We start from the raw sequence: 16,562 nt of genomic DNA on the forward strand, positions 1-16,562 counted from the left end.
TTTTATTTTATTTTTTATCATTATTTTTGTAGAGAGGTATCTTCCTATGTTACCCAGGCTGGCCTTGAACTCCTGCCTCAAGTGATCCTCCCACCTAGGTGTTGGGGTTACAGGAGTGAGCCACCATGCACAGCCTGGACATATTTTAAATCACCACACTATTTTTATATGTCTATTTGGACTCTGATTTCTTGTTTTATTCAATGGATTCTAATCCATTATTACCTATTTTGATATTCAAATTGTCCCTGTTTAGCCAGGGAGAACTTACTACAGGCTGGCTTCTATGTTCTTTTGCCATATCTCTGTCATTCTTTGAACACTTTCTTGCTTTCTGGTGTAAGATACTCCAGATTTATCTTTTTTTTTTTTTTGGTAATTAAATAAACTGGGTTGTAATTATCATACCATACAATATTCAACCTTTTAAAGTACAATTCACTAGTGTTTTAATATATTCACAAAGTTGTGCAACCATCAATGCTAATTCCAGAACATTTTCATCACTTCAAAATATAACACTGTACCTATTAGCAGTTCCCATTCCCTCTTCTTCCCAACCTCTTGCCATTACTAACTTACTTTCTGTCTCTTGCCTATTTTGGACATTACATTTAACTAGAATCATACAAAATGTGACCTTTTGTGTCTGTCTTCCTTCACCCAGAATAATGTTTATAAGGTTCATCTGTGCAGTATCATGAATCAGTACAGATGCTCCTAGACTTACAAGGGGGTTATGTCTTGTTAAACCCATTGTAAGTTTGAAAATTATAAGTTCAAAGTGCGTTTTTGATATTTTCAGTTTACAATGGGCTTATCCGGAGGTAAGTTGTCATATGTTGAGGAGTGTACTGAATGCATACTGAATTGCAACATCATAAAGTTAAAAATTGTAAGTTGAACCGTTGTAACATGGGGAGTGTCTGTACTTCATTTTTTAAATGGCTGAATAATATTCCATGTGGATGGGCCAGGCGTAGTGGCTCATGCCTGTAATCCCAGCACTTTGGGAGGCCAAGGCGGTCAGATTACCTGAGGTTGCGAGTTCGAGACCAGTCTGACTGGCATAGAGAAACCCCATCTCAACTAAAAATACAAAACTAGCCGGGTGTGGTGGCACATGCCTGTAATCCCAGCTACTCGGGATGCTGAGGCATGAGAATCGCTTGAACCTGGGAGGTGGAGGTTTTGGTGAGCCAAGATCATGCCATTGCACTCCTGCCTGGGCAACAAGAGCAAAGCTCCATTTCGGAAAAAAAAAAAAAAAAAAAAATTCCCTGTGGATATGCTACATTTTGTCTATCCATTTACCTTTTGATGGAGACTTGGATGGTTTACACTTTTGGTTATTATGAATAATGCTGCTGTCAACATTTGTGTATAGGTCTTTGTGTGGACATGTTTTTTATTCTCTTGGGTTCCAGATTATCTCGTATTTTCTCTTCCCTAGCTCTAGAATCAGCCATTTCTCTAAAAAGCCTTGGTTCTTTTTAGCAGAGAATAGGATTTAGAAGGCAAGATCTGGGCACTTGGTGTGCTTATTGATATTGAGATATCATTGCTTTTAGACCCTCTCAAGTGGACAAAGCTAGGATGTGTGTGTGTGTATGCATGTATGTATGTGTGTGTGTGTATATATGTATATGTAGATGCATGTATATATACACATCATATATATTATATTAAATTATTCTTTATTTACTGATTTAATCAATACCCCTGTTGGTAATCAATGCCCCATCTCTTCTGCAACTTTTTTTTTAAGTTTTTTGTTTGTTTATTTCAAAAGGTTTTTGGGGAATAGGTGGTGTTTGGTTGCATAAATAAGTTCTTTAGTGATTATTTCTGAGATTTTGATGTACCCATCACATGAGGAATGTACACTGTACCCAATCTGTAGTCTTTTTATCCCTCACCCCCTCCCTCCCTTTCCCCACTGAAGTCCCAAAGTTCATTGTATCATTCTTATGTCTTTGCATCCTCATAGCATAGCTCCCACTTTTGAGTGAGAACATATGATGTTTGGTTTTCCATTCCTAAGTTACTTTAGAATAATGGTCTCCAATTCCATCTAGGTTACTGTGAATGCCATTATTTCATTCCTTTTTATGGCTGAGTAGTATTCCATGGGGTGTGTATGTATCTATATATACACACACACACAACTATATATATATATATAACATTTTCTTTATCCTCTCATTGATTGATGGGCATTTGGGCTTGTTCCATATTTTTGCAGTTGTGAATTGTGCTGCTATAAACATGCATGTGCAAGTATCTTTTTTTTTTTTTTTAATGACTTCTTTTCCTCTGGGTAGATACCCAGTAGTGGGATTGCTAGATCAAATGGTAGATCTATTTTAATTCTTTAAGGAATCTTCATACTGTTTTCGATAGTGGTTGTACTAGTTTATGTTCCTACCAACAGTGTAAAAGTATTCCCTTTTCACCACATCCACACCAGCATTTATTTATTTTTATTTTTATTTTTATTGTGGCCATTCTTGCAGGAGTGAGGTACTAGAGTATTGTGGGTTTGATTTGCATTTCCCTGATAATTAGTGATGTTAAGCATTTTTAATGTTTGTTGGCAATTTGTATATCTTCTTTTGAGAATTGTCTATTCATGTCCTTAGCCCACTTTTTGATGGGATTGTTTGTTTTGTTCTTGCTGATTTAAGTTCCTTATAGATTCTAGATATTTGTCCTTTGTTTGGATGTATAGATTGTGAAGATTTTCTCCTATTCTGTGAGTTGTCTGTTTACTCTGCTGATTATTTCTTTTGCTGTACAGAAGCAAAATAAGTCCCATCTATTTATCCTTGTTTTTGTAGCATTTGCTTTTGAGTTCTTGGTCATGAAGTCTTTGCCTAAGCTAATGCCTAGATGGATTTTTTCCAATGTTATCTTCTAGAATTTTTATGATTTCAGGTCTTAGATTTAAGTCTTTGATTAATCTTGAGTTGATTTTTGTAAAGGATGAGAGATGAGGATCCAGTTTCATTCTTCTACATGTGGCTTGCCAATTATCTCAGCACCATTTGTTAAATAGGGTGCCCCTTCCCCACTTTATGTTTTTGTTTGCTTTGTTGAAGATCAGTTAACTGTAAGCATTTGGCTTTGTTTCTGGGTTCTCTGTTCTGTTCCATTGGTCTATATGCCTATTTTTATACCAGTACCATGCTGTTTTGGTGACTATGGCTTTACAGTATAGTTTGAAGGCAGATAATATATTGCTTCCAGATTTGTTCTTTTTGCTTAGTTTTACTTTGGCTATGCAGGCTCTTTTTTGGTTCCATATGAATTTTAGGATTGTTTTTTCTAGTTCTGTGAAGAATGATGGTGGTATTTTGATGGGAATTGCATTGAATTTGTAGATTGCTTTTGGCGGTATGGTCATTTTCACAATATTGACTCTATCCATCCATGAGTATAGGATGTGTTTCCATTCGTTTATGTCATCTGTGATTTTTTTCAGCAGTGTTTTGTCATTTTCCTTGTAGAGGTCTTTCACCTCCTTGGGTAAGTGTATTACTAAGTATTTTATTTTATTTATTGCAGCTATTATAAAAGGGGTTGATGTGATTCTCAGCTTGGTTGCTGTTGGTGTATAGGAGAGCTACTGATTTGTGTACATTAATTTTGTATTTGGAAACTTTGCTGAATTCATTTACCAGTTCTAGGAGCTTTTTGGGTGAGTTTTTAGGATTTTCTAGGTATATGATATCAGCAAACAGTGACACTTTAACTTCCTTATTACCAATTTGCATGCTCTTTATTTCTTTCTCTTGTCTGATTGTTCGGGGTAGGACTCTGCTGCAACTTTGTCCCCCATGCTAATAGTTTTCTCATCCCCCTTGGGCCCTGCCATTCTGCACCTGGCTTCCCTTCTGCATGGATACCCTCCTTACCCTGCTCACTCTCTAATTCTCCTTGTTGGATTGACTCTACCCGCACCTCCATGGATACCCTCCTGTCTCATTCAGGTTATTCTGTCCCACTAGACCACATCTCCAAGTGGGTGCCATCTTCCCCTTTTTGGGCTCTGACTCTCGACACTAGGTCGAGCCTCACATGAATGCCCTCCTTACCCTGCTTGTGTGCTTACCCACTCCAGGGTACTTCTCCTTGGAGATACCCTCGTTCCTCTGCTCTGAAACCTTGTGCCAGTTGGTCCCACATTGTGACAACCTCCTCAACTCATTCTGTCTTTGATACTACACATCAGGCTACCCCTCTGTGCTTCCTGGGCTCTGTGAACTCAAACCAAATAATCCCCACACATGTATACGTTCCTCACCACATTTGGGCTCCAGCAGCTCCACAGTAGGCCACCATCTGCATGTAGATGTCCACCTTACCTTACATAAGCTCTGACATGCCTCCCTGGTCAATACGGCTCTCTTTCCCTCGTGGCAGAGATACCTACCATGTTCTGCTTTAGGACTGAGTTGTTTAGGAAGGGAAGAGGAAGAGCTCCTTTGCCTTACCCATGAGCTGTTTTTTTTGTTGTTGTTGTTTGTTTCTTTTGTGGCACTTGTCTTGTTTTTGAATAGTTAAAATTAACTCCCCTAATTTCCATCTCATGATTTGTTGCATGTTTTTGCACTTAATTGTTGTTTGATTTTTCTTTTCTTTTTATTTGCATGTGTGTCTTTTCAACCGAGTGGATTGGTTATGATTTTCATAAATAGATAAGATTCTCCCCCCTAATCTAGTAGGAAAAATTTTTACCAAGCCAGGAGGAAATTCCTAAATAAGTGAAAGTTACCAAGTGTCTTAGGCTTAGTAACATACTAGTGGAGTTGTGTCCCAACAGGCCTCCACCCAATTCCAGGGCTGCTGTAAAAATACTCAACATTTCCGTAGAGAGAGTATCTGCCCAGGAGGTTCGCTCTTGTTCAGGATTAGCACTCCCCCTTGTGATCTGTCATCATTCTTTAATGTCAAAAGTATTGGGTTTTAAATTAAGTGTATCCAATAAGTGCCCTTGGAAAATTAATTTTTCTTGTTTCCTTAAAAATATTTAGGATTGAAATTCAAATGTATCAAAGCAATATTGATAAAATAGATCTATCATATGGTACAACAATTTAAGAATTATATGCTTTTATTGTCAGTTATTCTGTGTGTCATTATATTACATTTAATTTTGTAAAAATTAGAATGAGTCAAATTGATAGACATTTTTATGTGGATAAAAGGGACTTACGTCTCTATACATCACCATATTCTAAATGAATTTGTGTATCAGATCAAGATACAAATAGCAGAAGAATTTATATCATTGTGGAGTTTTTAGAAAGATTATGTAGGAATTTTAAAAACAGGATTGGCTACATTAAAAAATATTTCTACTGTGCATCACCTTTCAGATGTTTCTGCCCAGTTTTCCTTCATAGTCAGATGCTCTGGGAGCTGGTGCTGTTGGGGGAGCCCCTTGTGGTTATGGCGCCATCACCATCGGAATCATCAGAGACTGTATTGGCACTTGTTAAGTGAGTATATTTAGTTACTATTTCTGACTTTTTTGCTGCAGTACTGAACCTCTTGGTGATATTTGCAGCACTTCCCACCTGTCGTATGTTTCCCCACCCATTAGTGCATTGATCCATGCAACAACCCTATCAGAAGGTGATGCTTATTATAGCACCATTTTATGGATGAGAAAATTGAATCAGGCTCCGTGAGGGCTGGAACCATGCCTTTGTTGTTCTGAGTGACAGGCACATTGATTCATTACATGAAGTTAATCCTTGATAAATATTACTTGTTTTTGAGATAGTCAGTGCTTAAGAGTCAAGGCACATAGCTAGTGAATGGTAGAGCCAGAATTTCATCCCATCTTCTGCCCCAAACCCAGTGTGTTCTTTCAGTATGCCATTTCACATTATATATATCTGTCTTTCTAATTCTGTGAAATGAGTTTACCATTTTTTAAAATAAACAAAGTATCCCTTTGTGTGTATACTGTTTGTGTAGATGTTTTCTAGTTACAGATTAGGATTTTTAATTTCTGTGTCCTTTATTTTACATGTTCTTCCTGCTCCACAGCTGTATTTCTCCATTAAAGTACTTCAGTGATTTCCGACCTTATTTCACTATTCATGATAGTGAATTCAAAGAATATACTACCCGTACTCAAGCTCCGTAAGTAAACAGAATAACTTATATTGACCAGGTATTACCTTTATAACCACAATTATGTAGAATTATTTTTGGTAATAAAAGCTTATAGGCAGAATGATCTTATAAAAGGAAAGTTTGAGAAGTTTTAGATTTTATAGATTTTAAGAAATCTATAAATAATTTTAGATTTTAAGAGTACCTTATTTGAGTGATTTTATTTATTTATTTATTTATTTATTTATTTATTTATTTTTTGAGACGGAGTCTCGCTCTGTCGCCCAGGCTAGAGTGCAGTGGCCGGATCTCAGCTCACTGCAAGCTCCATGCCTCGGTTTCACGCCATTCTCCTGCCTCAGCCTCCCAAGTAGCTGGATTGCAGGCGCCCACCACCTCGCCCGGCTAGTTTTTGTATTTTTAGTAGAGCGGGGTTTCACGGTTGTAGGGAGGTGATTACCGATCTCTGACCTTGTGATCATCCCGTCGGCCTCCCAAGTGCTGGGATCCTGAAGCCGAGCCACAGCCGACCTATTTATTTATTTTATTTATTTATTTTTGAGGCCGAGGTTTGCTCCACATCACCCAGGCTGGTGCAGTGGCATGATCTCGACTGACTAACTCTGCCTCGGGTTCAAGCAATTCCTGCCTCAGCCTCCTGGTAGCTGGGGATTACGAGGCACGTGCACCTGCGCCCAGCTAATTTTTGTATTTTTAGTAGGCAGGGGTTTCACCATGGTAGCCAGGCTGGTGTTGAATTCCTGACCTGGTGATCCCAGCCCTCAGCCTCCCAAGTGCTGGGATTACAGGTGTGAGCCTAGCCTGTTCATTATTGTCCATTCTTTGTTATTCAAATCTTTCCGATCCATCTACCACTTTCCACTGCTCCTTCCTTCCTTCTTTTATTCATTCCTTTCTTCTTCAATCCACTATCCACTTCTTCTGATTTTCTGGTTCCTTCTAGTCTTTCTTTATTCTTTTCCATCCATTATTTATTCCATTCATTTCCATTCCTTCCTCTTCCTTCCTTCCTCCTCCTTCCTTCCTTCCTTCCCCTTCTCTCCTCCTTCCTCCTTCCTTCCTCCCTCCCTCCCTCCTTCCTTCCTTCCTTCCTCCTCCTTCCTTCCTTCTCTTCCTTCCTTCCTTCCTTCCCTTTCTTCCTTCCTCATTTCCTTCCTCCTTCCTTCCTTCCTCCTTCCTTCCTCCTTCCTTCCTTCCTTCTTCCTTCCTTCCTTCCTCGTTCCTTCCTATTCCATTCCATTCCATTCCATTCCATTCCATTCCATTCCATTCCATTCCATTCCATTCCATCCTTCCATTCCATTCCATTCCATTCCATTCCATTCCATTCCATTCTCCATTCCATTCCATTCCATTCCTTTCCTTCCATTCCATTCCATTCCATTCCATTCCATCCATTCCTTCTTCCTTCATTCCATTCCATTCCATTCCTTCCTTCCATTCCTTCCTTCCTTCCATTCCTTCCATTCCATTCCTTCCACCCTTCCATTCCATTCCATTCATTCCTTCCATTCCATTCCATTCCATTCCATTCCTTCCATTCCTCCATTTCCATTCCATTCCATTCATTCCATTCATTCCTTCCTTCCATTCCTTCCTTCCTTTCTTTCTTTCTTTCATCTTTCCATTCTTTCTTCTATCCCTAGCCTTCCCTTCCCCTCCTCCCCTCCCTTCCCCCTCCCCATTGCCAAGGCTGGTGTGCCACCTCTTCTTTCTTGTAACATTTACACTTTTAACCTTACAAATATTTTAATCACCAGCCAGTCATGATGGCTCATGCCTATAATCCCAGCACTTTGGGAGGCTGAGGCGGGCAAATCACATAAGCCCAGGAGTTAGAGACCAGCCTGGGCAACATGGCAAAACCCTGTCTCCACAAAAAAAAAAAAAAAAAAAAAAAACACACAAAAATTAGCTGGATGTGGTGGCATGCGTCTGTAGTCCCAGCTACTCATGAGGCTGAGGTGGGAGGATGGCTTGAGCCTAGGAGGCAGAGGTTGCAGTGAACTCAGATTGTGCCACTGGAACAGCCTGGGGGACAGAGTGAGACCCTGTCCCCCCCAAAAATTTTTTTTGAGTCTCTAATACCATTCTCTCCTGGGCAGTCTTGTGGTGCATCCCAATCTCCTTTGCAGACTTCTTTTCTCTACGAATCCCTTAAATGTTGGTGTTCGCTAGGTATTGTCTTCTGGGTTCTGATTTCAGACTGATAGTTTTTTTTTTCTTTTGAGACGGAGTCTGGCACTGTCGCCCAGGAGGGAGTGCAATGGCATCATCTTGGCTTACTGCAACCTCTGCCTCCCAGGTTCACGTGTTTCTCCTGCCTTAGCCTCCCAAGTAGCTGGGATTACAGGTGCACACTGTCTAATTTTTTGTATTTTTAGTAGAGACAGGGTTTCACTGTATTGGCCAGACTGGTCTCGAACTCCTGACCTTGTGATCTGCCCACCTTGGACTCCCAAAGTGTTAGAATTACAGACATGAGCCACCACACCCAGCCCAGACTGATAATTATTTCTGTACAATCTTTTTTTTTTTTTGAGACAGTCTCACACTGTTGCCTAGGCTGGAGTGCAGTGGCACGACCTTGGGTCACTGCAACCTTCATCTCCTGGGTTCAAGTGATTCTCCTGCCTCAGCCTCCCAAGTAGCTGGGATTATAGGCATACACCACCACACCCAGCTAATTTTTGTATTTTTAGTAGAGATGGGGTTTCACCATGTTGGCCAGACTGGTCTCGAACTCCTGATCTCAAGTGATCCGCCTGCCTTAGCTTCCCAAAGTGCTGGGATTACAGGTGTGAGCCACCGTGCCTGGCCCTTTCTGTACAATCTTACCTGTACCCATGGCTTCTGTTAATACCCCATGCTAATGACTGAAATGTATCTTTCTAGCCAATATCTCTGTGAGGTTCAGACCTATATAACCAGGCATGTGTGTGTGTTGCGGGGGGAGAGGGGATGTTTTAAGCACATTGCCCCATAGAAGATAGAGGTCTTAATGGCATCTGAAACTAAACACGTGCAAACTGAATTATTTTTGTCTCCCTCTTTTCTCCCCTAATCTCATACCTCTTCTTTCTTTTCATGGATGGCATTAGTTTTCACTTAGTCCTCAAAACCTTAATTGTCATAAATTTCTCCTTTGTAACATGCCCCACATTAAATTTTACCAAATTCTGTCAATTTGATATCCTAAAATATCTCTGATTACATTTCTTATCTTCTTTCTGTAGCTCCCTTTCCAGTCTTACTGTGTCTCATGTTTTGCATATCCAAATTTGCTTTTCCTTCAACCCCTTCTCTCCTCATAAGGTAACTTCCAAATTTCTTCCAGAGTGATCTTCCTTTTTTTTTTTGGAGACAAAGTGTCACTCTTGTCCCCCAAGTTGGAGTGCAATGGTGCGATCTCAGCTCACTGCAACCTCTGCCTCCTGGGTTCAAGTGATTCTTCTGCCTCAGCCTCCCCAGTAGCTGAGATTACAGGCGCCTGCCACCACGCCTGGCTAATTTTTGTATTTTTAGTAGAGATGGGGTTTCACCGTGTTGGCCACGTTGGTCTCAAACTCCTGACATCAGGTGATCCGCCCGCCTCGGCCTCCCAAAGGGCTGGGATTACAGGCGTGAGCCACTGCACCCGGCCGAGTGATCTTTCTAATAAGCACTTTTTCTTTCATGCAACATTCCTCCACTTGGTTATCTAGTAGTTTTCCTTTGCCTGTAAGATAACATCTAAACTTCTTAGCACGCTAACATGGTACTAATGATTGGGCAACAATATTCTCATTTCTGACTATTCATCCTTTCTGCTTTTGCTCCAGGAATGCTGAACTCTGTGTAGTTCTACAGACAGGCCATAATGTCACTTCATTGCTTTGCACATAGTTTGTTCTGCATCACTCTTCCTTCTCTCATCCACTTGGCAAAAAACACCTACTCATCTTTCATGTCTTCCTGTAAATATTATCTCTTTGGTGAGGCTGTCCTTTAATCCCCTTGTAGACATAGGTTCTCCTTTCTGATTATTGTCCTTTTTTTTTTTTGAGACAGAGAGTCTCACTCTGTTGCCCAGGCTGGAGTGCAGTGGTGCAATCTTGGCTCACTGCAACCTCCACCTCCTGGTTTCAAGCGATTCTTCTGCCTCAGCCTCCTGAGTAGCTGGGATTACAGGCATGCACCACCACACGCAGCTAATTTTTGTATTTTTAGTAGAGATGGGGTTTCATCATGTTGGCCAGACTAGTCTCAAACTCCTGACCTCATGATCCACCCACCTCGGCCTCTGAAAGTGCTGGGATTATAGGGATTATAGGCGTGAGTCACCGCGCTCGGCCGATGTTGTGCATTTTAAACCACCTTCACTGTCTTCTAATTTAGGCATCATAACTGGGTGTGTATACCCTTCTTCCTGTGTGTGCTGTTGGAAGGATCATGTCCTTTCATCTTTATATGCCTAGCGTAAAACATGTTGCCTGGCCGTGTAGTTGATATGTAATGTTTGAATAAAGGAAAAAGCAATCTGTGTATTGTTCATTGAAAAGAAAATGTAAGCTATTCTTCACTGATTTAACATTCATCTTTTTCTCACCTTTTAAATTTTGTTTTGTTTTATATAGGCCCTCAGTTATATTAGGAGTAACCAACCCTTTTTTTGCTAAGACACTCCAGCACTGGCCACACATCATTCGAATAGGAGACCTTAAACCTACAGGTAAAGTATAAACTTGGTGTTCTGTTTTTAGTGTGCAGTGTTGCTGAACAGGTTTCTTTCTTCCTTTCTTTTCATCCTTGATTACTTTTTATGTTGATGGCAGCTTTCTTCAAGGCCTTTGGAGAAGAGTATAATTTCCTGCTAATTTCCAACTGAAATACGCAGGTTCTTAAAATATGTATAATCTGTCATATCCTCCTACCAAAAAGTATACTTATAGTGTTACAGACATTGAATGAATTATAGTAAAATGAAGTCTCAAAAATGTTAGCTTTATATATATATTAAATATTATATAATAATATTTTAAATATATATTTACAGATTTAAATATATATTTAAATATAAATATAAAAAATATATATTTAAAAGCCCAATAAAACAGAACTTTCTATATATATAGAAGTCCAATAAAACAGAACTTTGCAATACTGCTTGAGTAAAACCTTATAGAAAACTAGAATTATTCCCGACTTGTTGCAAAATACTCAGCTAGGCCTCAAAACAAGTATATGTCCCTGTAACACAGGTTATTGATTTAGGGGGTGGTTCACAGTGTCTTTTCATATGGAAAAGACATACAGTACCTTGTTCATGGTAGGAGTTTAACAAATGTTTAAGTATATGAATTCTGAGGTTGGAAGTTTTGTTAATCTAGATGACAACTAAATGGTACATTAATTAAGGACGTGAATCTTGGGTATGAGAAGATACGAGAAATTTTTAAAATCTTAATTTAATTTTGACATTTATTTTCATGGTTTGTGCATACTAATTTAGACTATTTTATTGATTGTAATGTAGTGGACTACTGACTATTTTCTCCTTCCAGTGGAAGACTTCTCTCTGACATGACAATGGACATTCATGAATTTTCCACTGAAATAGTTGGGATTATAAAGTTATTTTCTAATAACTTTATAATGTACTATGTTTATTTATTTATCTATGAGACAGAGTCTCACTCTGTTGCCCAGACTGGAATACAGTGGCACTATCTCAGCTCTCCCAGGTTCAGGTGTTTCTCCTGCCTCAGCCTCCCAAGTAGCTGGGATTACAGGCACCCACCTCCATGCCTGGCTAATTTTTGTATTTTTAGTAGAGACGGGGTTTTGCTATGTTGGCAAGGCTGGTCTCAAACTCCTGACCTCAGGTTATCTGCCCGCCTTGGCCTCCCAACGTGCTGGGATTACAGGTGTGACCCACCACTCTCGGCCATTACAGTTTTTTGTTTTGTTTTGTTTTCAAAACAGAGTCTCACTCTGCTGCCCAGGCTGGAGTGTAGTGGTGTGATCTCGGCTCACTGCAACCTCCGCTTCACGGGTTCAGGAGATTCTCCTGCCTCAGCCTCCTGAGTAGCTGGGATTACAGGTGCCCGCCACCACGCCTGGCTAATTTTTGTATTTTTAGTAGAGACGAGGTTTCACCATGTTGGCCAGGCTGGGCTCAAACTCCAGACCTCCAGCGATCCGACCACCCCGGCTTCCCAAAGTGCTGGGATTACAGGCTGAGCCACTGCGTCTGGCCAGCAGCCACTACTTTTAAATCTTGTTCCTTTTGTTATACATAGATATATTTAAAACATGACTTAATAATCTGATTTTATAAGATTTTCCTTCTGATATATACATATATCTAAATGGAAGTGTTAGAATCAAGGATAACATTTTAAATAGTACTGTTTACAAATTCTGGACTCAGTGTTACTGAAATTTTTAGAAGCTTTATGAAATAGAGGAAAAAGCAAAGGGCTTCACCTTGGCAATCAGAACTGTGTGCTAATAGGCTAAATATCATTTTTAAGTCTCAAATTTTTTGTCTGCTAGGAGGATTAAACACAGTGCCTGATGCATGGTACTCTGTAAATGGCATGGTCCCCTGCCATTCTGTTACTGTTCTGTCTGAGTATTAATGATAGTTCAGAGAACAACAGTTGCTAGAGTCTTGGATATGAGACGATATGAGAAATTTTTTAAAATCTTAATTTAATCTTGACATTTTCATGATTTGGGCCTACTAATTTAGACTATTAGTTGTAATGTAGTAGACTGCTGATTGTTTTCTCTTTCCAGTGGAAGAAGTCTCTCTGCTAGATGTAGGTAGGAACTTTTGCACAAAATCATTGGTAGAGCAGCATGAGTTGATAAATCTGTTTAAGAAATCACCAAACTGTTTGCCAAAGTGGCCCATCAGTTTACATTCTTACCAGCAATGTGTGAGGGTTCCTATTTCGTAACATCTTTTCCAACATTTGATGTTGTCATTTTCATCATGGCCATTCTAGAATATTTGAAATGGTGATTTTAATTTGCTTTTCTCTAATGTCTAGTGATAGTGAGCACATTTTCATCTACTTCCTTTCATTCATATATCTTTGGTGAAATGTCTATTTATTTTGCCTTTAAAAAAAATTTTTTTTGTGATAGGGTCTTGTGCTATTGCTCAGGCTGGAGTGCATTGGCACAATCATAGCTTACTGTAACCTTGAACTCCTGGGCCCAAGTGATCCTTCTGCCTCAGCCTTCCCAGTAGCTGGGAGTACAGGCGTACACCACCACGCCTGGCTGATTTTTAATTTTTTCTGTAGAGACAGGATCTTGCAATGTTGCTGGTCCTGAACTCCTGTGCTCAAGCAGTCCTCCTGCCTTGGCCTCCCAAAGTGTTGGGATTACAGGTGGAAGCCACCACACCCGGCCTGTTAGTTTCCATTTTTTTGATAGTAGCCATCCTAATGGGCATGAGTTAGTATTTTATTGTGGGTTTCAGTTTCATTTCCCTCATGATCAGTGATGTTGAGTATCTTTCCATTGTTTATTGGCCATTTATTTTATTTATTTATTTATGAAACGGAGTCTCACTCTGTTGCCTGGCTGGAGTGCAGTGGCGTGATCTTGGCTCACTGCAACCTCCATCTCCCAGGTTCAAGCAATTCTCCTGCCTTAGCCCCCCGAGTAGCTGGGATTACAGGCATGCACCACCACACCCAGCTAATTTTTGTATTTTTAATAGAGATAGAGTTTCACCATGTTGGCCAGGCTGGTCTCAAACTCCTGACCTCAGGTGATCCACCTGCCTTGGCCTCCCAAAGTGCTGCAATTACAGGTGTGTGAGCCGCTTTTAGCCCCAGCGTTTATATATATCTTCTTTTGAAATGTCTATTCAAGTCCTTTGCCCACTTTTAATAGGGTTGTTTGAATGGGTTTTTTTTTTTTAGTTATAAGAATTCTTTATATATTCTAAATAGTAATCCTTATTAGATACATGCTTTGTGAATCTTTTGTTCTATTTTGTATTGTCTTTTTGTTCTCTTGATGGTGTCCTTTGATGCACAGAGGTTTATTTTACCTTATTTATTTATTTTTTGAGATGGAGTCTTGCTCTGTCTTCTAGGCTGGAGTGCTGTGGCCCGGTCTTGGCTCACTGCAACCTCCACCTCCTGGGTTCAAGTGATTCTCCTGTCTCAGCCTCCCCAGTGGCTGGGATTACAGGTGTGCGCCACCACACTCAGCTAATTTTTGTATTTTTAGTAGAGAGAGAGAGTTTCACCATTTTGGCCAGGCTGGTTGAACTCCTGACCTCATGATCCACCCGCCTCAACCTCCCAAAGTGCTAGGGTTACAAGCGTGAGCCACCACACCTGGCCTGTGCACAGAAGTTTATAATTTAATGGTCTTATTTATCGTTTTTTTGTTTTCTTCTTTTTTTTTTTTTAAGTCTTATTTATTTTTTCCTTGTATTGCTTGAGTATTTGGTGTCATAGTCATGAAATCTCATATATCTTTTAATTTATGAGTGGTATATATCTTGGAGTATTTTTCCGCTTGTTAAGTTAAAAACCAGCCAGGCCCACTGCAAATGCTGTACAAGTTGTGCAACACAGCCCTGCTCAGGATTCTGGCTTTGAAACCTGAGATAGATGTGAGTTCTACAAGGAAAAAAAAAAATCTGGCAGGGTCAGTAAAATTATAGAAAAAAGCGTCTTCTTTAGGACCAAGAGGGAAGGCACAGCAGAATTAAGATTTTGCTCTCCTGTGTCCTGAAACTTTACCAGAAACATATATTTAGCGTTAACCTTGCAGAAGGATCATTCCTCCTGATATAAAGGAATTGCTTTTTCTGGATTATACCTAGTTTTAGTGCACCCACATCCTTGGACAAGATGTTCCTCTGTGTCTAGTTATGACAGAGCTAACAACCTGTCTTAATAGGGCACTCATTAATCAGAGTGAATGATGCCAGTAACCAACTGGTTCTGGTGCATACCAGGTGAATATCAAGTTTTGTCCATGCTTTAGTTTCTTCATCTGTGAAATGGGCATCATAAATAAACTCTTATTGTGAAGATTAAATGTGATAATTTGTGCAGTGTTCTTGGACCAGAGACTGGCACGGAGGACATCTTCAGTAAATGGTGGCTATTACTGTCCTTACCATTATCTGCAACTCTTTAAGCAGCATGTTCATGCTTCTGTATTTAACTTTTTACTCAAAAGGCCTTTTCTCCTTCCTATGGATAACTTTTTTTTTTTTTTTGAGACAGAGTCTCGCTCTGCCACCCAAGCTGGAGTGCAGTGGTGCACTCTCGGCTCACTGCAAACTCTGCCTCCTGGGTTCAAGTGATTCTCCTGCATCAGCCTCCCGAGTAGCTGGGACTACAGGTGCCTGCCACCATGCCCGGCTAATTTTTGCATTTTTAGTGGAGATGGGGTTTCCCCATGTTGGCCAGGATGGTCTCGAACTCCTGACCTCAGGTGATCCACCCGCCTCAGCCTCCCAAAGTGCTCGGATTACAGGCGTGAGCCACCATGCCTGGCCAAGTTTTTCTCTCTCTTATAGGTTCGCTTAAATGCTACCTCCTTTAGGAATCCTAAATACTTTTCTTACTCCTCTTTGGCCAGGACACTCTTCTGTGTCTCATAGTATCTTGTTCATAATTCTGTCCCAGCACCTTTCCCTCTGTATTATCATTTCTCTGTGTCATATTTTGCTGTTAGACTGTGGCTCATTGATATGAGGAATTAGCTGTTTTGTTCCTGTATTGCCAGTATCTTATATTTACTTAATATATACTGAGTCAATGAAAAATTAAGTCTGTGTATCCATGATACTGCTTTTTTAACAAGTATCTGTTTAAAATTATTATTGGGGCAGTTGACACATTTGGAGTATAAACTAATTTTTTTAATCTCTTTCGCTCTTTCCTTTATAGATTGTGTTACTTGGCAGCTTCTTTGCAAGATTGAAATTACAGTTAACCCTTGAACAACACAGGGATTAGAAATGCCAACCTCCTATGTAGTAGAAAATCTGTGTATACCTTTAACTCCTCCAAAACTTAACTTCCAACAGCCTACTGTTGACCAGAGCCTTAGCAATAACATAAACAGTTGATTCACACACATTTTGTATGTTGTTTGTATTATATACTGTATCCTTACAATAAAGTAAGCTAGGGGAAATAAAATGTTACTAAGAAAGTCATGAGGAAGATAAAATATATATTGACTATTCATTAAGTGGAAGTGGATCATCATAAAAGTCTTCATCCTCATAACCTTCGCATTGAGTAGGTTGAGGAGGAAGAGGAGGGAATGGTCTTGCTGACTCAGGGGTGGCATAAGGAGGAGAAAAAATCATGTATAAGTGAATATGCACAGTTTAAACCCACATTATTAAATGTTCAACTGTATTTCAAAGTAAA

The 16,562-nt window shown here is 39.8% G+C and overlaps 1 protein-coding gene across 6 annotated transcripts in view; it reads left to right on the plus strand.

The window, feature by feature from the left end:
• The window catches only part of DENND6A (DENN domain containing 6A), an 83,454-nt gene that overhangs the window by 42,976 nt on the left and 23,916 nt on the right, over positions 1-16,562 (plus strand). For all 6 annotated transcript variants that reach the window (XM_017955362.3, XM_009200492.4, XM_009200493.4 and 3 more), the window contains 3 exons: positions 5,382-5,504; positions 6,061-6,156; positions 10,767-10,861. In XM_017955362.3, the coding sequence (XP_017810851.1) occupies positions 5,382-5,504; positions 6,061-6,156; positions 10,767-10,861 (314 nt within the window). The remainder of the gene's footprint in view (positions 1-5,381; positions 5,505-6,060; positions 6,157-10,766; positions 10,862-16,562) is intronic.

The sequence above is a fragment of the Papio anubis genome, chromosome 2, assembly GCF_008728515.1.
Source record: "Papio anubis isolate 15944 chromosome 2, Panubis1.0, whole genome shotgun sequence".
NCBI classification, from domain to species: domain Eukaryota; kingdom Metazoa; phylum Chordata; class Mammalia; order Primates; family Cercopithecidae; genus Papio; species Papio anubis.